Source organism: Setaria viridis, chromosome 2, assembly GCF_005286985.2.
Source record: "Setaria viridis chromosome 2, Setaria_viridis_v4.0, whole genome shotgun sequence".
NCBI classification, from domain to species: domain Eukaryota; kingdom Viridiplantae; phylum Streptophyta; class Magnoliopsida; order Poales; family Poaceae; genus Setaria; species Setaria viridis.
In genome coordinates this window covers 45574611-45598318 of record NC_048264.2, presented here as the reverse complement: position 1 = coordinate 45598318, position 23708 = coordinate 45574611, and the positions used below count along the sequence as shown (strand labels likewise).

General features: G+C 44.0%; 4 protein-coding genes and 1 non-coding gene across 6 annotated transcripts; 2 read left to right on the top strand and 3 right to left on the bottom strand.

Moving 5' to 3' along the window:
- Window positions 1-1844: 1844 nt before the first annotated feature.
- On the bottom strand, window positions 1845-7325 carry LOC117845646 (histone-lysine N-methyltransferase SUVR4). The gene is made up of 8 exons (XM_034726709.2): window positions 6939-7325; window positions 6343-6763; window positions 4955-6066; window positions 3214-3479; window positions 3029-3095; window positions 2863-2913; window positions 2274-2367; window positions 1845-2155 (listed from the first exon to the last, which is right to left on the bottom strand). The coding sequence occupies exons 1-8, from the start codon at window positions 7125-7127 to the stop codon at window positions 2127-2129; spliced, it is 2229 nt and encodes a 742-aa protein (XP_034582600.1). The 5' UTR covers window positions 7128-7325; the 3' UTR covers window positions 1845-2126.
- A 67-nt stretch (window positions 7326-7392) lies between these two features.
- On the top strand, window positions 7393-7473 carry TRNAL-AAG (transfer RNA leucine (anticodon AAG)). Its single transcript has one exon. It is a non-coding gene; the product is annotated as a tRNA-Leu (tRNA).
- A 1282-nt stretch (window positions 7474-8755) lies between these two features.
- On the bottom strand, window positions 8756-12781 carry LOC117845393 (dolichyl-diphosphooligosaccharide--protein glycosyltransferase subunit 1B). The gene is made up of 8 exons (XM_034726421.2): window positions 12546-12781; window positions 12129-12173; window positions 11404-12041; window positions 10831-10978; window positions 10119-10298; window positions 9654-9722; window positions 9147-9236; window positions 8756-9048 (listed from the first exon to the last, which is right to left on the bottom strand). The coding sequence occupies exons 1-8, from the start codon at window positions 12669-12671 to the stop codon at window positions 8920-8922; spliced, it is 1425 nt and encodes a 474-aa protein (XP_034582312.1). The 5' UTR covers window positions 12672-12781; the 3' UTR covers window positions 8756-8919.
- Window positions 12782-14733: 1952 nt separating this feature from the next.
- On the top strand, window positions 14734-19683 carry LOC117843827 (uncharacterized). The gene is made up of 7 exons (XM_034724543.2): window positions 14734-16044; window positions 16611-16936; window positions 17023-17207; window positions 17297-17467; window positions 17854-18054; window positions 18623-18871; window positions 18963-19683. The coding sequence occupies exons 1-7, from the start codon at window positions 14837-14839 to the stop codon at window positions 19407-19409; spliced, it is 2787 nt and encodes a 928-aa protein (XP_034580434.1). The 5' UTR covers window positions 14734-14836; the 3' UTR covers window positions 19410-19683.
- Window positions 19684-19824: 141 nt separating this feature from the next.
- On the bottom strand, window positions 19825-22981 carry LOC117843828 (uncharacterized). Of its 2 annotated transcripts, none has more exons than XM_034724544.2 (7): window positions 22777-22981; window positions 21998-22129; window positions 21667-21905; window positions 21304-21562; window positions 20625-20804; window positions 20238-20393; window positions 19825-20159 (listed from the first exon to the last, which is right to left on the bottom strand). In XM_034724544.2, the coding sequence occupies exons 2-7, from the start codon at window positions 21998-22000 to the stop codon at window positions 19983-19985; spliced, it is 1014 nt and encodes a 337-aa protein (XP_034580435.1). In that variant the 5' UTR covers window positions 22001-22129; window positions 22777-22981; the 3' UTR covers window positions 19825-19982. The 2 variants fall into 2 exon arrangements, with proteins under 2 accessions (XP_034580435.1, XP_034580436.1); XM_034724545.2 differs by lacking the exon at window positions 22777-22981 and adding an exon at window positions 22377-22752.
- Window positions 22982-23708: the final 727 nt, after the last annotated feature.

The following is a 23708-nucleotide window of genomic DNA, read 5'->3' as shown; positions in this document are numbered from 1 at the left end:
GGGGTGGGGGTGGGCGGTGGCGGGCGGAGGTGTGAGAGGAGCAGGAGCTCGAGCTCTCTCCCTGGAAGAAGAGAAGAGGGAGAGTGGGAGACGGGACATTCGCCTACGGCTCCTCTAAGAAGATCTCTAGCACAATTTTTTCCACCTAGACCCTCATTTAAATGAAAAATTACAACACAGTCCTCAACAAAACTTCTCAGCCGAGAACTGTGTGAATGGAATTTATACCGTCACAGAATTAACTGATCGTTCTTTCTCCGTTTCAAATTGCAGGTAGTTTGACTTTTTCAAATTATATATATAAATATCTATAAATATAAATGTAGAAAAGTTAAAATAACTTACAACTTAAAACGGAATGAGTACAACAGTAAAAATTTCTCAAAGTGAACAACCACGGGCAAAAGGGCAAAAAGTTTTAATGCTTTGCTCGGTGAAAATGACAGGCGATATTCCACAGTCATGTCAAAACGTATCCAATCTCCAACCTTAAAAAAAAATGTATCCACGCCCACGCGAAAGGCCACCATCGACCGATTGGAGCTGGCGACCGGATGCCTTTAGGCTGTCCAATCTCCAATCGCTTCAACCAACAAAAGAATACAGATCACACGGCGAATTCTGTGATTACCTGGCGCCCTTGTGGCCCTCGCCCCACCCTGTTTCTTTATGCTGCCTTTTGCGTTGACCTCGCGCGCGATCCGTGCCACCTTGCCCGCATCCGCCAACCTCCAGCGCAAGTCAACTGGGCTGTGCAGGCTCGTGCTCGCGCAATGGCTTGGCGGTAAAGGCAGCCGCGGTGGCCCTTTCGGCGAGATCAGCTCGTTTTAAATGGTTTGACCTGGCAGATCACTGGGACAGCGACCGGGATGGGCAAGCGAATTGATTAGAGATGTTTGGATCTTGAATTAAAGTTTAGGTCCACATCACATCGAATCTTCGGAGGTTAATTAGGAGCATTAAATATGAGTTAATTATAAAACTAATTACACAGATGGAGGCTAATTCACGAGACGAATCTATTAAGCCTAATTAATCCATCATTAGCAAATGGTTACTGTAGCAGCACATTGTCAAATCATGAACTAATTAGGCTTAATAGATTCGTCTCGCGAATTAATCTCCACTGTACAATAGGTTTTGTAATTAGTCTATATCTAAGGACTACAAAATAAAAATAAGCACCCTTGCTCTCATCTCGAGCTCGATACGCCCAGTTCCTTTTGCGGATTGCTACGTGCATTCCACCTGTGTAGGCACCTTCGCAGGCCATTACATTATTTAATTAGGAAAAAGAAATAGCACTGGAGATGATGAAGTGGGAAACTGTACATATTTGTTCGGATATGTTATGGAATTGGCATGCATGGCAAAGTTAGGCCATCAAGTAGCTAACGCATGAGACTCTGGGAGAGGAGAAAAGGGACGAAAAGTGTAATCTTTTGGGTTGGATTTATCCGGATTAAGCACTGACGCTGTGACGTTTGGGAAATGATTGAATTGTCATCAGATATGGCTCACCCGTGCAGTAGACTACTTTCCCCGTTACAAATCGTATATTGTTGTGACTTTTATAGATTCATACATATTAGCGGGCCCGGACAGCGCACGCCCCACACACAGGAGGACACGTGTGGCGCGCCGGCGAGTGCCGTCGGCGAAAGCCCATGACCATCGGCATGTGGGAGACCCCTGATTGGACCTGATCCGCCGTGATCCGCCCACCACATCTTCACAGTTTTTTTTCCCTAACTTATTCTTTGTTATGATTTTTTAAAAAAAACGCTGTCGTCAATAAATTTTGCTAAAACACCCCCGATTATGCAAAAAACTCACAACTAAACTGACTACAGAAGAATAGCCCTGTGAAGATGTCGTGGGCCTCCGTTTCCAGCCCCCAACTCGAAAACAAATTCAAACCGCCGGGCGAGATTAAAAGTTCAGCAGTTTCATTCGGCTAAATGATGCATCTAACCTATGAGCAACGCTTTGTCTCAGACGCGCGCGCGCAAGCCAAAAACATCCCTCCAACATCAATTATGACCATACAAAATTCCGGCTTGCTAAGCTACAACTGACTAGATTGCTCGCTAACCTAAACAGCCATGCTTCGCATCAACCCCAGCTTATTTTGCAGCAGCTTTTCCTCGGTTCCCTGCAGTCATTTGAAAGAACCATCTTAGAACGCTTGCACAATGAAAAGTAGAATCTGTAGCCCGGCAAGAATTCACTCAAAAAGAATGGTTCTGGGACCAAGCAGAAGGAGAACATACTACGACCCTTCCTGCCGCGGCAGTATCTGCTTCCGCACAGGCATTGAAATGTTCCGCCACGATGTTTATCACCATCAAAATCGATGCCATAATCCTGAAACAAGCAAGATTAGTTTTGATCGGTCAAGCCACCAAGGATAGGAGAGAGTGCATCCTAGGCTGATCCAATAAACTGCATAGCATGGCACTGAAAATGCAACCAACAAAGCTTGCCGCAAATATGATTTAGCTAAAAAGAGAGAATAAACTAGAAAAATCTGGTATTTGTATAGCACTGCGAAGAGGACTTGTGAATTTGGGTTTAGGGTTTACCATTGCAACCACACAAAAGAATGTCTAACAAAGCCATTGCCCATGGGATAAACATTACAGAACCCTCAAAATAAATATAGGCAAGCAGAAATTGCAAGAGAAGTCCCTAGCCTTTGTCAAGAGCAAAAACTTAAAATATGGGGAAAAAATTATTATCACAGGCTCACAGCATCTGCAGCCTTTGATTTTGACAGTCACATTTATCTTGAGAAATACACATCTTTGAATATATGAACAGAAGTTAATATTTAATATTAAGAAACTACACAAGCCTTACCCATGTGAGCTCCTCAAATGCCTCCACCTTCTTGTTTGTGAAAAGTGCAAGCTTCAATTAACAAAAAAGAAAAAAGAAAATATAAAAAACATCAGCATGGTATGCCTATGCTGTACATTTTCAAAGGCGTGGTATGGACACAGCAGTTTAGAATTTAAGAACTTACATGGTAATAGTGATGATGAGGGGTCTCCACTTCAACAGGGATCTCAACTAAATTTGCATCGTAGCATCTATGTGATGGAGTATTACGACCATAAGAAAAGAAAAGGGGAAGACTCATCTCTGCTATCATTTTTTTTAAAAAAATAATAGAGTAACAAGGACAGATTGGGAACAGTCAGAGCACACCTGTGGTTGATGAATCTCCCAACATTCCCATAAAATGTTGCATCCAGGCATAAAGCCTCTTTGTCCTTCAACACCCCCTCTGAATCACAATCAGCATCCAAGTCCACCGGGTACGTATACCCAGCCTTGCACGCTTTTTGAGATGTCTTTTCACGGAGCTCCGTATTTGTTAGCAACTCGCCAACATATTCACAGACAAAAGCTCCTTTTGGAAGTTCATCAAGTGTGCGTAGACCCCAACCCTTCCCTTCTTGTGTGAAAAACACCTGGGCAAAAAAAAGAAAGAAAGTAATTAGCAGCAATTCAACCAACCCTTCCCTTCTTGTGTGAAAAACACCTGGGCAAAAAAAAGAAAGAAAGTAATTAGCAGCAATTCAACCAACCAGCATCAATAATACCTGAACACTGCGGAAGAAAAATAAAGGAAAACTATTAGAGGACCAAGAAGGAACTAAGCTCAGTTGGTGGGAGGTGTGGGTGCACACACCCTGCCACCCAAGTTCGAGTCCTCTTCCACGCAAACCTGGGTATCTGTTTCTTCTTATTTGCAATGCTGCCTTAGGTTGGCTGCAGTTTTTTTATTATATCCATTCAAGTGCAAAAGATTTCTTCTTATTTACAGTTCCAATTTAGGACGGAACCCTAAAGCCTAAACCACCCAAATCTTCATGTATTTCACTCCCACTCTGTCCACATTTGCTCGTAAAAATGATGTGGCGACAAACAGGCCCAGGCACGTCTAAACCCTCATGGAATCTCAGGTCCATTTCGCCCAAAGCTGCAGCTCCCATCCCTGTGTCACCCGCATCATTCGCATCTCGTGCGCCTCTCTCCTCCTAGTTCAACCACAGCCACCAGGAACCCTAACACCTCTGCCGTTGTCGCTGGTCACGAATGGAATGCGTAACTGACACCAAGCCGTTGCCCCCCCCCCCCCCCCCCCCCCCCCCTCGCATGTCTATGCTACCAACAGCAACCCCTACCCCTCCACTGTGCTCGTTGGTCGTGACTGGAACAATCATCCTAGCCAAGCCGACGTGCGATCAAAAGGATCTCATCATCAAGCCGCCGTCGACTCCATCGGGTCCTAATGTTAGGCTGCCATCTGTGTTTGTCGCCGGGATCCCGTCGCAGGCCAACGTATTCTCGCTGGATGGAAATTCCCCCTTTTGGTATTGATTGTGCCTTTGTCTTTCTTGGCAGGTTTGGTGCTCAAACTGTATTTACATACAGGTTTGTACATTCAAATCTGACACCTCTTCAACCAAATCAGGTTCAGCTAAGTGTTCCTAGAATGTGTTTATTTTTCAGTCAATGAGTGTAAATTTACAGTACAAGTACCATTGTGTTTTCATGTTACTGAAAGGGTTGAGCTGATGTTCAGTTTAACAAATACCATGTCTGAAAATCTATGAATGGTGCCTGACAATTCCTCAGCACCAAGCTAACATGATTTTGCGAAGCAACACCTTTTGTTCAAAGTCTCAAACAAGCAAAGGGCTGTAGTGTATTCCAAACATATTTTAAGGTACAGGGGAGGCCAGAATGAGAAGGATATCCTATGCACTAATTATCTGAAAATCCAATAACAGTTGCCAGGAACTCTATATGCACTGATCTATCCAATTTCAGGTAAATTGTTGTAATTAGCTGTATAATTCTCATGAAATAAATGACAGCCATTCATGGCAAGCCACATAAATATTCATCAACATAAGTTTACAGAAGCATTAGATGTTACCTGCAGGTTGCAAGCTATACCACGTTGAACCACACGGTTACCGCATTGCATGTTACAACCACATTTACTCCAGCATTCCCTGATAACCTTCCTAACAAGATGGCGTCTGCTAGGCTCTGGTAGAGCTTCATTCCTGGGCCTCTCCAGTGGTTTACAGAAGAACTTATGATGTTTTTCTGGGAATAAATTCATAGAGAAACACTCATCAAGGAACGTTGTCTTAACCAAACCTCCTGGTGTATATGCAAATTCACCCCCAGTTTCTCTTGCACAGGCACATGGTATAGGGGCAGACAAGCAGTTGCCGAAGCAGTCAGCACAACTGTCCTCGTCACCAATTCCGGCAGCAGAGATGTTGTCATAGGCCTTCGGGGAAACAAGGTTTCTTTGTATATAATAAAAGGAAGGTGGACATTTCTCGCTGCCAAATTCGTTCACCACTGATATCCTTACCTTTTCTTCTCCCTTTGATATATCAGACACATCGTGGGTACACCTTACTTGAGAAAGTGCCAGATGCTGAGGAACTGTTGAATATTCTTGTCCATTCTCTGAAGTTTCTAAAACCAATGAATCTTCTACAGATTTATATTTCATGCCTCCGCTATTCATGGAAGCAATTGGTTTCATGAGTGCAGCACCACTCATCATTGACTCCTTTTGCGAGTTTCTGCCATTATCAAAAGAATCTGATTGTACATTATATTCTGCAGTACTGCCATTGGCCAGTTGTGCTACACATTGGCATATCTCATTGATCAGGCTGCTAACGGAAAAATTTGGTGGGAGACTCTTGTATGAGTGAAGGCATTTATCCTCAACCATCCTGAAAACTTCTTCTAAACTGGGCATGCAGAACTTCGATGGGTCTATGTTGCATTCTATTGACATCTTGACATCACCCATAGTGGATGATGCTACAACAGTGTGCAAGTAAGGTGCTTCTTGTGTACGTTCATCTGCAGATCCTGTCCCAGTGTTGTGCATCACAGCTGTGTGATCGGACAAACTTTCCCGATTTTGAGGTTGCTTCCCCATGCTGCCCGTGCGTTCAACAAAGGAAGTGGATGATGTCCTTGTTCTACAATGCTGAACTGGCCTGCCTTTATTACCTATATATATAAGGTTTAGCAGATTCTCATCAGAATAAGGAAACTAGTCACAGTATCATAGAAAAAACAGCAAGAATAACTGAATAAGTACTAGTTCGACAACCAGATTGATTGCTCAACACAACAAACTAATTTCCCTGTGCATCGAGAACTCAATGGAACAAACACCAAAGGTGAAAAAACGTGATCTACATATGAAACATGAACATCTCCATGACCTATTATTTTCTAGCACAAATACTGACAGAATAATCGATTAGAATGCTGCATGCAAACCTGAAATCTCTGTTTGATTTTGAACGGATGGACGCGATGCTAGAGGATCTGCAGCACCTGAGGAGCTGGTGTTGAACGGATGGGAAACAATGCCAACTTGAGCATCATGAAGGCTCTGTGCAACATCTATATCAGGCTCAGGCTTAGGCTCTCTCAAGAAGACAGCATGTTGGAAATCTTCATCCATCATCTGCCTTGCCCTCTCTTGTGCAGTAACAGAAGATGGCGGGGACAACTGAGGATCAATACAGTGATCTGCTGAGAAATTATTAGAGTTGGTTCTAGGCCTCTTGATGCGAGGTGCCTCTATCTCACTATCCAAGTCACGGGGATGGCCATAGACGATAAGGGAAGTAGAAGGCTGGTGGTGATCTTCCTCCGGCGCAACCATTCTTGCATGGTGGCTACCATGCTCCGGCTCCTGCACCCAAGCAGCGGCAAGTGATGAAGCATCAGTAAGCCATTTAAATTAGTCTGGCAGGAACAGAGTAGTAAACAAAAGAGGGCCTTTTTGGCCCATCTTTGATCCCATAATAATACCAAAAAAAAAACATTTTTTTTTCTTTCTGTCTCTTCCATTTGGGCAAGACGAATACCTTGGGGCGGTCGCGGCTGTCGAGGATGGCGTCGGCGAGGGCGCGGTAGCACTCGTCCTCGATGGGCTCCCAGCTGTTGTCAAAGAGCTTGAGGAGACTCCTGAGGACGGGGGTGGACTCTTTCTTGGAGAATCCCAGGGCCGTCATGGCGTCAATGGCGCGGCGTGCCCGCTCCTTGTTGGAAACCATCCCGCCCCTATCCGCCTGGCTGTCCGCGCGCTGGGGGAGAGAGAGAGATCACGCACAAACCCAGGCGAGGGAAGGAGGAAGCTAATCAGTGTATCGCATTGCTAGGGTTTGCAACGGCCATCCGGGTCGGGTGCCTGGCTGCGGGAAGGGGGGAAGCCGATGGTTTGCAACTCAACCGACCGCGGTGGAAGAGGAGCTGCAGCAGTCTAGTCCAGGACCTGTCCTATATTGAACAATACTTAGATTTTATTTTATCCAGCACCATGTTGAGATGGCCGAGTTGGTCTAAGGCGCCAGATTAAGGTTCTGGTCCGAAAGGGCGTGGGTTCAAATCCCACTCTCAACAAATGGCATATTTTTTATTTTTTTTTATTTTTTTGCAAATCGCGCCCTCAAGGCTCAAGAGAACATCAGCCTCTACAATTTTTTTCCCTTCTTTTTTTTTTTGCATGTCCACGTCTCGGACTACCCCTCCAAAAACATTTTTCAAAAGCTCATGAGTCATGACTAACTTACGTTTTCGTGCAACATTGCATCCCTTTATATCGTTAAAAAAAATGCAAGTTTGCTCAAATCTCGTGATCGTCGAGGTTTCAGAATTAAGGTTTCAGAATTAAACTTGCATTTTGGTTTTGGAACGATGTGGGTTCGATCAGAGCCGACCCACTTTTCTGAGCTGGGTTTGACCCATCTCTTGTTTGATTGCAGGGATGGGTTGGACCCAATTTTTTGTTTGATTGAAGGAGTTAAGAGGATTGGGATGGATATCATTTTAACACCATTACATTGGATCCCACCTCCTCCAACACCTCCCGCCCCGGCCGCCGGAGCTCCCTAGGCGGAGCCCGAGCTCCCTTGGGCACCGCCTCCACCCGCGCCGGCCTCCACGGCGTCGCCCCTCCCCTCTCCTCCCTCTCTTTGCGCCGTCGGCCGCCCCTCTCCTCCACCGGATGGCTGTTCCCTACCGCCGCCCCTCCTTCTCCCCAGCATTGGACCCACGTCTACGGGGAATATTCCCTATGGGGGACGAACCCAACCCACTACATTTCCAACCAAACGGGGGTTAATAGGGGTCGAACTCGTTCCAACCCACATCCACCCCCAAACCAAACACACGCCTGAAGGGGAATCAAAACCCGCATTTATCGAGTATACTAGCAGAACACTCATGCTTTGCTACGGAAAAACCTAACTAATTGAGATAATTGGAAGTACTTGCCTATACTATTTCATAACGTTAAGATTTGAACATAAAATATGCACACTTATTATTATATTAATTATTAAATGACGACCTCTGAAGCTGTTTAGCCGCTCCCAAGCTCAGCGACCCCATGGCATCCTCACATCCTGGATTCAAACCAAGCCCCTCACTGCCAGATCGGGCTATTGAGGGACTGCATCATGGATTCATGGGGCGTCGGAGGAGACGGGAGAGACGGTGAGAAAACCAGATGGATGAACATAAGCTCCCACAAGTGAGCTGAGATGGGCAACAGCTCAAAATACACCTGTTGATTACTTGATTCGTAGCGATAACAGGCCAGCAGCACGCATTGCAGCGACACTGTCCGCTTTGCTGGGTCAACGGGCCACAAGCAGGAACTCACGTTTTTTAAGCAGTGAAGTTGTCAAGAGGTATATCATCTCATTCCTACAGCAGCAGCAGCCACAAAACTTCATCCTCCTCCATTGAGAAGGGTACATAGTACAACTAATGTGCCAATGATTCATCAATCCGCAGTTAGTAGAACAAGTGGTTCAAAAATTCAAAAATACTGTGAATGGAGGCCTATGATGATTTTCCGATGGAAAGATCCATGTGAAGATAGGCAATGCAGGCGACAAAGAACAGCAACACTGCAGATACTAGCATCAACGGCTCCGCCAGCATGAAGATCGGATTGAACTCATAGTACACCTAAAAGTGCCAGAATGTTCCACAGATTAGAAACAAAAGATGTGTGGTTCGAAGGTGTGGTAGTAACTAACAAGGCTTCATCGGATTGTTACAAGTACCTGGAAAGGAACGTTGTGCTCTCCTACAACATTTTTCTTTTTCAGTACCACCGTTGTCCTTCCAACAACATCAAGGTATGAATAACTAGTCTGCATCAGTAGCTAGTGTCATAATCACAGGATAATCTTTCATTACCAAAACTTGAGAAAGGAACTGTTCCATTTGCAAAATAGATGCTCAGAGCACACTTCTTTTGCAAAATAGATGGAAAAATACAAGCTGGCATAGTGAAATACAAAGTTCTAGGACTCAGGGGAAATATGCACAGCTCATGATTGAAACTAAATCAGGACGCACATGTTGCCACAGCCCTACCAGAAGTTAACTGATACCACTGAACAATAAAAGCGTAAACTTGCAATGGTTCAGCTGAGATTAAACTTTATCTATCAATCGTAGTTCTTCTAAATTCATAGGTGTATGCCACCAGTTTAGATCCAAAAATGTAAAATTCTGATATAAGGGGAGGAGACATGCTTAATGTTAGGAAGGAAAGATGGGATTACCTCAAGATGTTTCTCTGTCACAAAAGGAACTACAGGCTGTGGATTTTTTGATCCTTCAGGAAGGACAACCTGCGACATTAAACGGTTTGAGAAGGTTCTGCTATAAATGTGAATAGCAGGAAGAACAACTCTCTATATTTCATCTGCAGTTCTACACTCCTTCAAACAGGCAGCAGTCTGGTCTATTTCTCAAGAATCACATTTATTGTTTACCTAGTCTCAGATAAAAAGCTGAACTATGCAAGGAACATGGTGATCAACCTAGAAAATAAAAGGAAAAGGTTGATGCCAGAGATTGCATTTACACTAGCATGTGCAGATGCTACCAATATGTGTTTCTTAATTAGGCCACGTGTACCATTAGTACGAAAGGTGCTTCATCAGAAAATATAGACCTTGAGCAGACTTAATTTAAACGTAAGATTGTCAACCACAGTAGCCTATCGAGGGCAAATAAATACTTACTTTAATTGTAAGATCGTCAACCACAGTATCCAATAGAGGGCAACCAAAAGTAAGGTTGATGTAACGCCGACCATCTTCTGACTCAAAGAGAAAATCTTCCAATGGCAGCCCATAGCCAATGGTGAATGTGCAGTGCCAGCCACCAAATAATGGATATCTGGGCTCAATTTCTAGTTCCGACTGAATTACAAAAAAAAGCTTTAGTAAACAATTTTACATTGAAGTAAAATAAAGGATATCTTTGACTCTACTAACTAGAATGGGAGCATATCCGGTGAAAACTGGCTAAGTGTTTAAAACTCTAGAAGTTTTCAAAAATATTGAAAAACTCACCATCTATAAATAAGGGTACAATTTGATGACATAGAAAATTTCAAGCTCAAACTCCACAATGGAGAGATGCAAATATCATAAATGCCAGCCACATGCAAAAATGATAAATCCATGGTTTAGAAGGACAAAATGCACCTTTTGTGCTTATGTGGTTGACATTTGTGATTTTTGTATCTCACAAAGGGGTTTAGACCTAAAATTTAGCATGGCATCATATGATAACATCATCTATAGAAGGTACAGTTTCAAGATTTTCAAAAACTTCTAGATATGATTTTTGAAGGATTTTCAAGTTTCCAACACTGATTTTCACAAGATATGCTACCAACTAGAATAGCAATTGATTGAAATCCTATGCTTGTGCAAAAATATCCTGTACCTTGAGGGAACCGATGCGCAGATGAGATGTGGAGATGTTACCAATCTCATCACGATAGTAAACGGAATGAACCCGTGGAGGCAGCCTTGCAAGAAGATTCTTGAATGATGACGCTCCACTGATAGATGGCCTAGACTGGTACTCAAGCCTAGCAAGAAAGTCCTAAATGAGTAACCATGAAGCATTTAACTAAGTTGATCTAATGAGTTGCTTATACCTAACTTCATACAGGTTCAAATATTCATGTCCATACTAAATTAACTATCATTAACTAACAAAAACATAGACCTAGCAAAGCAGTGCCGAGGGTACCAGCCCATATATTATTTTATTTTGTCATTACTACACCTATATTGTTGGCAGAAGTGGACAATGATCAGATAGGTCATTTGACAAGATGGTGTAAGGGTAAGCATCCCAAACTCAAAAATTGAAATGGTTCTCACCGACATGCCAATCTAACAGCCAAAAGCACTTTTCACATCTAAGAATTTTGTAGTCACATTTGTTTCGTGCCGAGGCCTTTTTTTAGAACCATAAAAGCTGAAGAAATTAAGGTGTAAAGAATATAACCTTGAAAAGACTCCTTTGTGCCGAGCGCCACCATGCTTCAGTTTATAATGTTCAGTGATTTGGACATTTCCCCAATGAGAAATCTCCACCTTGCGTACAAGCTCCTCAACAACAGCAAAAGGACGGTTATTCTCATAGTGCACAAGGATTGGCAAATATGAGTTTGGCGCCTGGTTTTTATATGTGCCATATTTCACTTCAGTACCAGCACGACTGGTAGGATCGACCCTCGTGAAGGACTCAATCCTATTGCTCGGCGTCTTGATGTAGGTAACCTGCTCCAGAACATGGTAGGGCGAGAGAAGCACCGCACTGTCACGGAAGTAAACCAGCTGGGACTCTGACTGGCTAATCTCAGCAGGAAAGGGCTCTAAAGAGTGTGTCAGCACATATAACACTTCGATAGTGGTTGCCTCGCCAGGTTTCAGAGGAGCGCCCAGCAGAACAGAGTAGAGGCGAGCGCCATTCAGGGCGGTGGTGGCAAGATCAGAGGCTTCAACCGAGAGGGGCGCATATGTCTTCTTCTTGCGCTTCCCCTCTGCTCTTGTGGCCTTGACAATAGCGAGATGTTGAGCCTCTGTGGGCGTGAAGGCGATAAGAACTTGAGATGCATCAGAGGCAGCGGGAGCATTCTCGACCTGGAAGGAAGGTAATGATGTGCTGTGAGTATAAACGAAGGAGAATCACTAACTGGCAATTCAGGAAAAGGACCATTAAGGTATTACCTTCAGTGTTAGATAGACTTTGACAATGGAACCAGTGAGGTCGATCTGCAGGCAATTGGAATTTGTATATCAGAATAAAAAATAGCATGATGAATTGAGAGGAAGAGATTTGCCACGGATATAAGGGTTTTAGCAGGGAATCGACCTCTATCTCTTAAACCCTGAATTACAGCGATAATTACAGCTTCCCCCGATCTAAGTCAATCGGATCGTTACAGCGCAGGATTTCGATCGATAATTGTAACTATGCATATCTACTCAAGATGAAGACGAAAAGCATCCAGGTTTGCGTAATCTCGAAAGCTAATAAAAGGGACAGCAGTACTAGTGATCCGCTTCACAAGCAAGCAACCGGCATGCCAGATTTGAGGAAGGGGAAAAGAGGATATCCACCGGCAAGAAGGAAAAGAAGCATACCCTTTTCTCGGCAGAGAGGATCCGGATGCCGTCCTCCGGCGGCAAGGCAGAGCATGAAACGGCAGTCGCGGTGAGGAGAAGGAGGAGGAGGGTGGGGGTGGTCAGGGTTTGGAGGGACGGCGGCATCGCGTCCGGTGGTCCGTCCGCCCTTACCCCTCGCCGGCGACTACTGCTGGTCGAGTCGAGATCTGAAACTGAAACAAACAAGGGGAAGGGGGTGGACCGGAGGAGTGCGTGACTGACTGACTTGGCAGCAGTTGTTAGTCAGGGAGGCGCTACCAGCCGTCCATCATGGATCCTGCGGTCCACCCAGGTCTGTGGCTGTGGATTTTTTTTTTTTTGGATGAAACTGTCTATGCCTCCCTGTGACGAGCAAAAAAGAGAAATCTCGAAAAGAAATCTTGGACACCAACTTTGATTGTTCCATTTTTCTCGGTATCAAATTTAGATATTTTGATTGATCCACTCATATTTACGCACGTACGTCGGTTCCAATCAAATTGTTTCTTTTCAAATTTTATCACCAGATCAATAAAGTTACAAATTCTTACACATGTTAAATTAAATTTCGATACTACCGGTACTGGGTTATAACTACACCGAGTAGATAGAGCACAAAACTCTAGTTTGTCTACACTTTTTTACATACGAGATCATCGAATGTTATATGATCATCCATAAATTAAATATAAAATGGATAGAGTAATGAGAATGAAAGAAACTGGGAAATGTCAAATTCTACGAGCATAGTCTGATTATGTCAAGCAATCTCGTCATCATCTGAATGAACTGTTGGTTTAACCGGTCTGCTTCTTTACATCCATGGTCACGAATTCATGATGATGGAGCCCCAGAACATTTTCTGACTTGGAATTTGTCACGTTCTGTATCTTGCTCACGTTTTTATAGTAGGGTTGGTGCAAGAGACGATCAAGTATCTAGCCGTTAACCTTACTATGTAAGGGTGTGTTTGGTCCATGGGATCGCTAAAAAATTAGCTTAAAGCGAGCTTAAAAAAGGATTGGTTCAAAATTTTATAAGTTTTTGAGTTACGATTGTGAAAGCACGATTAGGTCATGATCCATTGCATCATCGCTAGGTGCTGCCCGGGGTCCACGATGCCAATGAAAATTTCTAAAATCATTTTTAGTTCCGCAAAAATCACAACTGAAGTTTTTAGGGGGTGGTCCCAACCTGATTTTCATTGGGGCTTTTTCGCAGCAAAAATGCTGTTTTACATGGAGTTTTACATGGAGTTTTTCGCAGCCAAAACTCTAGTTTGTCTACACTTTTTTATATATGAGATTATCGAATGTTATATGATCATCCACAAATTAAATATAAATTGATAGAGTAATGAGAATGAAAGAAAAAGGACACGGCGTACTGGGAAATGTCAAAATTCTATGAGCATAGTCTGATTAGGTTGAGCAATCTCGTCATCATCTGAATGAACTGTTGATTTAACCGGTCCGCTTCTTTACATCCATGGTCATGAATTCATGATGATGGAGCCTCGGAACATTTTCTGACTTGGAATTTGTCACGTTCTGTATCTTGCTCACGTTTTTATAGTAGGGTTGGTGCAAGAGACGATCAAGTATGTAGCCGTTGACCTTACATAGTAAGGGTGTGTTTGGTCCATGGGATCGCTAAAAATTTAGCTTAGAGCAGGCTTAAAAAAGGATTAGTTCAAAATTTTATAAGTTTTTGAGTTACCACTATGAAAGCACGATTAGGTCAGGTGCTGCCCGGGGTCCACGTTGCCAATAAAATTTTCTAAAATCATCCTTAGTTTTACAAAATCACAACTGAAGTTTTTTTTAGATGGGGGGGCGTCCCCATCTGATTTTCACTGGGGCTTTTTCGCAAGCCAAAATGCTGTTTTACATGGAGTTTTTCAGGTGTACGAAGAAAAAATATTGGGAAGGGGGGGGGGGAGAGTATAGCAACTGAAGTGGTCACAGTGTATGTATAGAAATTTTTTTGAAAAGATGTTTGCCTTTGCCATCAATCAGCTCTGACCGACCGTTCAAAACTCAGCCCGCTGCCAAAAAAGGCATCCCACACCGCCGCCGTCACTGTTTCCACCCCGGGCCCGAAACGGATCCAACCCCGCGCCCACGGCCCATCAAAAAACGCCGAGCCCGCGTCGGCATTGTGCGAATCCACACCCGGGGACCCGCCCGCCTCGCCCGTCTCCCCCGGACTGATACGCCTCGCCACTGAAACTCTCCCCACCGTAACGCGGCGGAATCGTAAACCCTAGCGAGCCCAATCCCGGCGCGAGGATGCCGTCGGCGGCGGGTCCGGTGGCTGTGGCGTCGGCGTCGGCGGCGGCAAAGGCCGCGGCCACCCCGGCCGTCGGAATCTCGCCGGAGCTGTACCCGTCCGAGGACGACTTGCCCTACGAGGAGGAGATCCTCCGGGAGCCGTTCAAGCTCAAGGGGTGGTGGCGCTACCTCGTCGCGCGCGCCGCCGCGCCGTTCTCCAAGCGCGCCGTCATCTACGAGCGCGCGCTCAAGGCGCTCCCGGGGAGCTACAAGCTCTGGCACGCCTACCTCCGCGAGCGCCTCGACCACGCGCGCCCCCACCCCATCGACCACCCGGCCTACTCGTCGCTCAACAACACCTTCGAGCGTGCGCTGGCGACGATGCACAAGATGCCGCGCATCTGGGTCCTCTACCTCACGTCGCTCCTCGACCAGCGCCTGCTCACGCGCTCGCGCCGCGCCTTCGACCGCGCCCTGCGCGCGCTGCCGGTGACGCAGCACGACCGCATCTGGCCGCTGTACCTGCGCCTCGCGTCGCTCCCGGCCTGCCCGGTCGAGACGTCGCTCCGGGTGTTCCGCCGCTACCTCCAGTTCGACCCCTCCCACGCAGAGGATTTCATCAATTTCCTCATAACTGCAAACCGCTGGCAAGAGGCTGCTGACCGACTGGCTTCCGTGCTCAATGATGATGGCTTCCGCTCTGTCAAGGGGAAGACCAGGCACCAGCTCTGGCTCGAGCTCTGCGAGATCCTCACCAAGCATGCTGATGAGGTTGCTGGCCTCAAGGTGGACGCCATCCTGCGGGGTGGGATTCGGAAGTTCACAGACGAGGTTGGCAAGCTTTGGACCTCGCTGGCTGATTACTATGTCAGGAGAGGCCTTTTCGAAAAAGCTAGAGATGTATTTGAGGAGGGTGTTTCATCGGTTGTTACCGTGAAGGAGTTCAGCGTGGTGTTTGAGGCATATACACAGTTTGAGCAGAGTATGCTTGCAGCAAAGCTGGAGGCTGCCGAGGAAGAAGGGGCTGAGGATGAGGATGAGGGAGGGAGCAGGAAAAATGGGATGGATAAACTATCGAAGAAATTCCTCGAGGAATTCTGGTTGAACGATGAGGACGATACTGATTTGAGGATGGCAAGGTTTGAGCGGCTGTTGGATCGCAGACCAGAGCTTCTTAGCAGTGTGCTGTTGCGACAGAACCCACACAACGTGGAGGAGTGGCACAGGTGAGATTTGTAGCACCTCAATTTCATTAACTGTGTTTTCTATGCAGACTAGTTAATTGGATGTGTGCAGATTAAGCTAGTCACCCATAATATGCCTGAGGGGTTATTCACCTCATGTTGCCCTTCAAATGCGTCCTGCTTTCATCATTTCCAGTAGATCTTTGTGAGAAATTTGGACAAGATAGGTTATCGATATTCTAGATTGTAGGTTAGTGCCATCAATTTTAGTTGTAAAATTCTTGAGAAACCAGTTACATTATCCCCAGAGTTACTATCATTGCAACTGGCAACAATGTTTTGCCCCTTTCCAAAACAAACTATGGTAGGTATTTGTGTGTTAATTTGATATCCTAGCACATAGTTGTAAGTACTTATGCAGTTTCTCTATAGTTGGGCAAGTTAGTGATTCTTTAGTGATTGCAAACCTTTAAAGAAGTGATATTGTGTGATGCGAACATGTAGTGTCCAGATGTTCTCTATTCTGAGCATACTGATGATTAATGAACATTGTCCTTTGGTGTTCTCTAGCTTGATGTAATTGGCTAACAATGCAATAATATTTGCAGGAGGGTGAAACTTTTTGAGAAGGATCCTGCAAGGCAAGTAGCGACCTATGTTGAGGCCGTGAAAACCGTGGACCCAATGAAAGCAGTTGGGAAACCCCATACTCTATGGGTAGCATTTGCAAAGATGTATGAGAAACACAGTCGTCTAGATAGTGCTGAAGATATCTTCAAACGGGCTACTCAAGTGAATTATAAGGCAGTTGACCACTTAGCCAGTATCTGGTGTGAATGGGCGGAAATGGAGCTGCGACACAGCAATTTTGACAAGGCTATTGAGCTGATGAGGCAAGCAACAGCAGAGCCCTCTGTCGAGGTTAAACGGCGAGGTATATTTATTCTGTTTGATTGTGTTAATCTCCCATTTTCCTGTGTATTTTACATATCATTCTTGCTAACTATATGATTCATGCAGCTGCTGCTGAGGGGAACGAACCTGTCCAAATGAAAGTACACAAATCTTTGAAACTGTGGAGCTTTTACGTTGATCTGGAGGAGAGCCTTGGAACCTTGGACTCTACCCGTGCCGTTTATGAGAGAATATTGGATTTACGAATTGCTACTCCTCAGATAATACTCAATTATGCATATCTTCTTGAGGTAAGATCTTTGTCCAAAGTCTACATGTCTGAAGTTCAAATATATTTTTGCTAATATTATGTTTGTTTTACTGTTTCTCTTGCCAACAGGAGCACAGGTATTTTGAAGATGCATTTAAAGTGTATGAAAGGGGCGTGAAAATATTCAAGTATCCCCATGTTAAGGCCATCTGGGTGACCTACCTTACAAAGTTTGTACAGAGATACAAGAGAAGCAAGTTAGAACGAGCAAGAGAGCTTTTCCATGAAGCTGTCCAACAGGTATGTAAAGTTACTCCCATGCCTTGTTGCATGCATTCTTGCCTAAGCCTAAAAGGTTTTTGTGGTTATATGCTACTCAAATTCATCATTTTCGCATGCCATGAAAAATACTTGATTGTTAATGCAATTTTAGCACCATGGGAAGTTTCTTTAATTGCAAACTGCACTTGTTTTTGTGATTCTCCTCTTACCATGTGACCCTCGCTGCCTGTTGATTTTATGTCATATTATTCTTTGTGCTTGATTGGCTTGTTTAGACACTGGTACCTTTTATTTTCCTGCTTTCAGTATTAATTTCTTTAGAAAGTTACTTCCAATATCTTGCTCCTGTACTTTTTTTAGATGAAATCTTGCTCCTGTACTTACACTTTGCTTCTTTTGATCAGGCTCCTCCAGATGAAAAGAAGCCCCTATATTTACAATGGGCCAAACTGGAGGAAGACTATGGTCTTGCAAAACGTGCTATGAATGTTTATGATGAAGCTGTAAGGGCTGTTCCTAACAGTGAAAAAATGGCCATGTATGAAATCTATATAGCACGTGCTGCTGAGCTGTTCGGCGTTCCAAGGACAAGACAAATATACGAGGTAACACACTATCCTTCTTTGGCTTCGGCTTGTGATTGGTATCTTATTGTTTTTTGCTACACTTTCTGTATTATATTCTTGTTTTGAAATCTAGTTTTGTTTCAAGGCGTGATTTGTAGTGTATGAAAGAAATTGGTATAGATCTAATCTTGTTAATGCTGGTTTTTATTGCTTAGTACCTGGATAAACTAATATAAATGTTTCTTCTATGCTCAGTCTAGGAATCCTGCCTTCTGCTTTTGATTGTTGTCTTGTAGTTTTTTTTTATAGAATTGCACTCTGGCAGTATCGAATCTAGTTTTGCTACAACATTTCGGCAAGTGAATCTACTAATTAGTAACTGCTTGGATTTAGTATACATGGTTCTTCCATACTCGCTCTTACCCATCTGCCTAGGAAAAAAATCTAGAATTCCGGATGCCTATTTTGTTGTAAACTCTACATTCCAGATTTAGCATGGTTGTGTCTTCAGTATTTTCAAATGTTTCACTGGTTTACAGATAGTTTTGATGCTAACTTTGGTTTTGATGCTAACTTTGCTCTGCTATCTTTGTTGTCACGTTTGCAGCAAGCAATTGAATCTGGGCTCCCAGACAGAGATGTTCTGACAATGTGCATGAAATTTGCTGAGCTAGAAAGAAGCCTTGGAGAAATTGACCGCTCGCGTGCTATCTATGTGCACGCATCCAACTATGCTGATCCAAACAATTCTGACTTTTGGAAGAAGTGGAATGACTTTGAGATCCAGCATGGTAACGAAGACACTTTTAGGGAGATGCTTCGTATCAAACGTACAGTGGCTGCTAGTCGCAGTCAGGTATGTCACACCAATCAATTTAATCTGCAGTCTGACATGAACACATACCCTTGCCTTGTATCACAAATTCATACTGACTTATGTTGTGCAGACACATTTCATACTACCGGAGTACTTGATGCAGAGGGATCAGAGGCTAAACCTGGATGAGGCAGTCGACACTCTGAAGCGTGCTGGCGTTCCTGAGGACGAGATGGCAGCCTTGGAAAGGCAACTAGCTCCTGGACCATCCACAGCACCTTCTGCAGCGCAAAGCACTGCCCCAGCCTCCGCTAACAGGATGATGAGCTTTGTCAGTGCTGGAGTAGAGGCGCAGGCTGAGAGCAGCAGGCAACAAGCTGGTAACAATGAGGATATTGAGCTGCCCGATGAGAGCGACGACGAGGAGCCGGATGTACAAATTGCAGAGAAGAGTGTTCCAGCTGCTGTGTTTGGCGAGCTCGGCAAGAGAGCCGCTGAGAGCCAGGAGGAAAGCTCTGGTGCCCAAGAGAATGAGCAGCTGGGTGCCCTTGAGAGGATAAAGAGACGGCGTCAATAGTCTTCCACTGCTAAGATGGAAGCACTCATTTGTGCACCATTGTGTTTGCTTGAGCTCAGTGATGTTGTACTTGTTACATGTAAACATGTTTTGAGCAGCATTTTGTCCTTGTACAAGAATTTACCGAAGTTGATTAGTGTAGATCCTTGTGGTCATTTTTCGTGTAGTTTTGGGCTTTGTTTGGCCTTTCATGAAAGGAACAGGTACCAAAAATCTTACAATCTTGAGCTCCTAACTCAAAATTAAGAGGTGTAAATTTGAATCTTCCATTTTCCGTGCCCCGTGTCTTCATTCAAAGCATTGAATATAATGTGGTCTATGGGAGGTATAGAAAACTGCCATAATCAAATGCAGCTATTTTAAGCTACATTCTGAACAATCTTAGTGGTCATCGTAACGCTACAGAACAAAGGGAAAACCAGGAAAATTTTGTACAATTCCATCAGCATATGTGATCGTCATCTTTAATCTTTATTCCCTGCTCTTTACAAATTCATCTGTACAAAAGAATCCTAAGCATGTTGCAACTACAACTCCAAATGTGAATAACCAGTCTGCTCGCATATGTATCTCTCACTTGACGTAATCTGAACCATCAAGGAAGTGAGCAAACTCTGTGCCGTTCAGTTTGCTGCTCACGTCCTCCCAGTTCTTGACGAGGTCTGGCAGTGGTCTCGTGTGAATTTTCACCTGCCTGCTCATCAGGGGCCTCACCGGAACTCTCAGAAACTCCTGCACCTGGGAAAGTGCCTGCGTGAAGAAAGATAATGTCAGATAACCTGAGAATTTGTTGGTCCTGCATTAGGGCATTTAAATGAGTTAGGTTACATTGCTATTGCCGATTATATCCTCGTAATAGAGCATCATGTGCCGTGTACTCTTGAAGTGATCCAAGCAATCTCTGATGGCCTTCTCAATGTTTCTGATATTTGTGATCAGAGTCGATGTATCCAGCTCTGGTTTGAATTTTGCTAATATCTCAGCCTGCTCAAAATGAATCAGGTAAGTTGATGGTACAATGTCGGTTCAGATTTAATGTTCTCTTTTCCCATAATCAAAATCACGAATTTGTTCTAAAATAAATGATATATGGACTAAGCCACATCTCATGTAAAATGTGCTACGGACAGCAATATGCTCAAAAGGATACAAGGGACCCAAAAGAACAAAGCTAAGTCAGTAAACTATTTGAAACTGTTTGTGCATCAAAGATACCTCTTCTTTTGAGTGAACATGAGATTTGTGAGTTCCATTCAACTGCTTAGCATCTTTGTCATAGTCGTTGGCCAGCACAGATATAACCCTGCGTAATGTGTTTCTCCTGAACAGAAATATTACAGAGACACCCTTCTTGTTCAAATAACTAACTATATCATCATGATTTTCCAAAATTCCCTAGAAAAACACAATGTTGGAAGTTATTGCCAAGCACATATTTAACATCCGGTAGGCATGAGTATAACTCCACTCATCCTGATAAAATGGGCAGAACAAGCATCAACATGGATTATCATTTTTACAAGTTAGCAAGCTTGAACGGTGAATGCTTGGTACAGACTAGAGTTTTGAGAACAGCAGGCATGTGAGCAGTTGGCAGTTGGTCCCTTAGCTTTAGTAAAAGCATCCTTATTGCAGTATGGCACAGTTGAATTCTATCTATAATTCTAACAGCATTCAAACTTTTTCAAGGAAAATAGATCATGTAAAAAGGTTTCCCCATACTTCACCCACAGGAACTGTAGTTTATATTACAATGTTAGTTGCCACTGGAATAACCTCATGGTATGCTGTTTCTTTTCTTTAGAAAAAAAGAAAGTTCAGAAGCTTAACTATCAAATACAAACTAACCTTCTAAATGTTCAGAAGGACCATAAAAAACCCAATATCAAAGTACCTGATTATGCATCCATTTCAGTCCAAATGCAGCTGTGCACTCATTCTTCGCTGCACTGGTGAGCCAGTCCAAATTATACAGTTTGTCAAGTGTTTGTAGGATAGATGAGATATTTTCTCTTCTATCCACTCTGTTAAAGATTTCGCCGTTGGAACTAATGTTAGGATGACTATTTAGCAATGTCTCAAACCATCCACTTCCGGATCTTTGCATAGACACAATTACAAAGAATCGAACAGGAGTACATGAGCATTCCCCCCTGCAGAAGAATGTAAAACAGTATCAACATCGCTCACAAATTATACTACATAATCCACGACTACAAAGAGATTCTATCTATCCTCACTGTCACAGCGATGTTACCTGCTATAACTCCTAGGTTTTGGAAAGTGCGTGTAACGGAGCTCCTCATATGGCACATGAGGCTTTCTGCAAATATTTGCCCTTTGTTCTTCTCCACTATTCCCTTCCCTTTTATTCTCCAGTGTTATCTGATTGAAGGAGAGGTAGCATACATAGAATCCAAATAAGGCAACGAAGAAAACAAAGACCGGTCGCGGCAGAATTGGTGCTCCCTTCGAACTCTTAAGTGAAAATGGGTGCTGCAAGCTCAAACACGATGCGAATGATCAGGCATAGGTACCAGAAAGTACTGGAGACAAAATAACCAGGGTCCAGAAGCACTGGCTTATACCATTGTCTGCTTGCGACAGATAACTACTGTCGAAGCTGGCTTCTTGTTCTCCAACTTGAGCGCAGCAGAGAAACATGCTTAATCCTAATTGACATCAGAAGCTCACCATGTGCGAAAGAATCACAGTGCATCCTGGTAAATCAAATGTAGATTGTTACAGTCGGCTAGGTGCTCATAAAAGAAGGAACATGCTCCACAATGCATGACGTGATAATCGCAAATCTGCTTCAAGTAACAAATTGGATGGGTACAAAGAGGCCCAAGGCTGAGAGAATAGATTAAACGGAATCCTCGAATAGGATTTGGTACAATAATGGAGAAGAAGAAGAAGAGCAGATGAAACTTGAAAGCTCCACCAAATGCTGGAAGAATCTCTCACCAAAACTCGCGACACCGAGAATCCCACGGCAGCCGCGCCGACGTAATCCCAGGTGGGATTTGAATGAACTCCAAAATGGAGATGAATCCCACCAGATGAGATGAGGAAAAGGAAAGATCCGAAGACGTACGGCTAACTAAAACTCGAGGTGAGATTCAGCTCTGCTGACACGCCTCTATGAAGCAAAGAACTCCCCCAAAACCTCAGCCGCCAAAGCCAACCTAAGAGATTCGGGCGCGAGGGGATCACACGCAGCTGGCCGAACCGAGTAGGCTTTGCCGCGTTGGACACCCGCAGAAGCAGTCGCCGGCGGCTAGAGAGAGAAGCAGCTGCTGTAACCGCAGCGAAATCGCGTGAGCAACCTAACACGCGGAGGGAGGCGGAGAAGAAGGGTCGTCACCTGGTTGGTTCGTCAGCGCCAACGCAGATTTCCTCCTCGTCCTCGCGATCTCTTTCGTTCGACTTTGCCTAGCATCGCTTGGTCTCGCGAACAAGAACCAAACAAGAGGATCAGACACGACGCCGTGCTTCGACTTTTTTAAAATGGTTTGAAACGCGGCCGTGGAAGGATTAGTGCCTAAGCAAGGCCGCTTTAAACTCCGAAAGCGCCAAACCAAAGGCTATGAATGAGCCGGAGCGTTCGCTGCACTTGGTCAAAAGACCGGTAATTTCCTCCAGTTGAAGCCATCAAATGCTGTTCTTTTTTTTTTCCTTTTTCTAGTTACATGGGCAATTGCTGCAATTACTCCGTTCTTTACTCCAATTTACCTTCAGTTTTGTTGTTTGTTAAAAGATGGGTTACATCATTCCCATTATTGTTTTATTAGTACTCCCTCCATCCCAAATTAATGTTCATTTTTGCTTTGTCTAAATATATACTGTATTTAGATACGTAGTAAAAGCTATATATGTATAAAAATCAAAATAAATGGTAATTTAGGATGCATGAGGTGGTATTTAGCAATCTGCCACCCTCTTGAATTATCAATATATTGTTTTGTTTGACATCCTAGCCTACGGTTATTGACTCAAGGTGGCCTCACGGGTTATTAGTTGATGATAACTGCAACCAAATTAGAGTGGCAAATCGCGCAAGAATGTTGTGGGATGAAAATGCACTTTACTCTTCTCCTTTCCTTCGTCTGTCACACAAAACCTGATATGTGAACAAAATCCTTGTCCACGCCGTCGTTCAAAAAGTTGCCGCCACCAAACCCAACTCTCCCAAGCTACCGAATGCCGTCTCTGCTACCTTTCTAACAAGGAAATGCTTGGTGCTTTGACTTCTGAATTTGAATTGTTTAAAATAATTTATCCCGCTGGACCGCATTC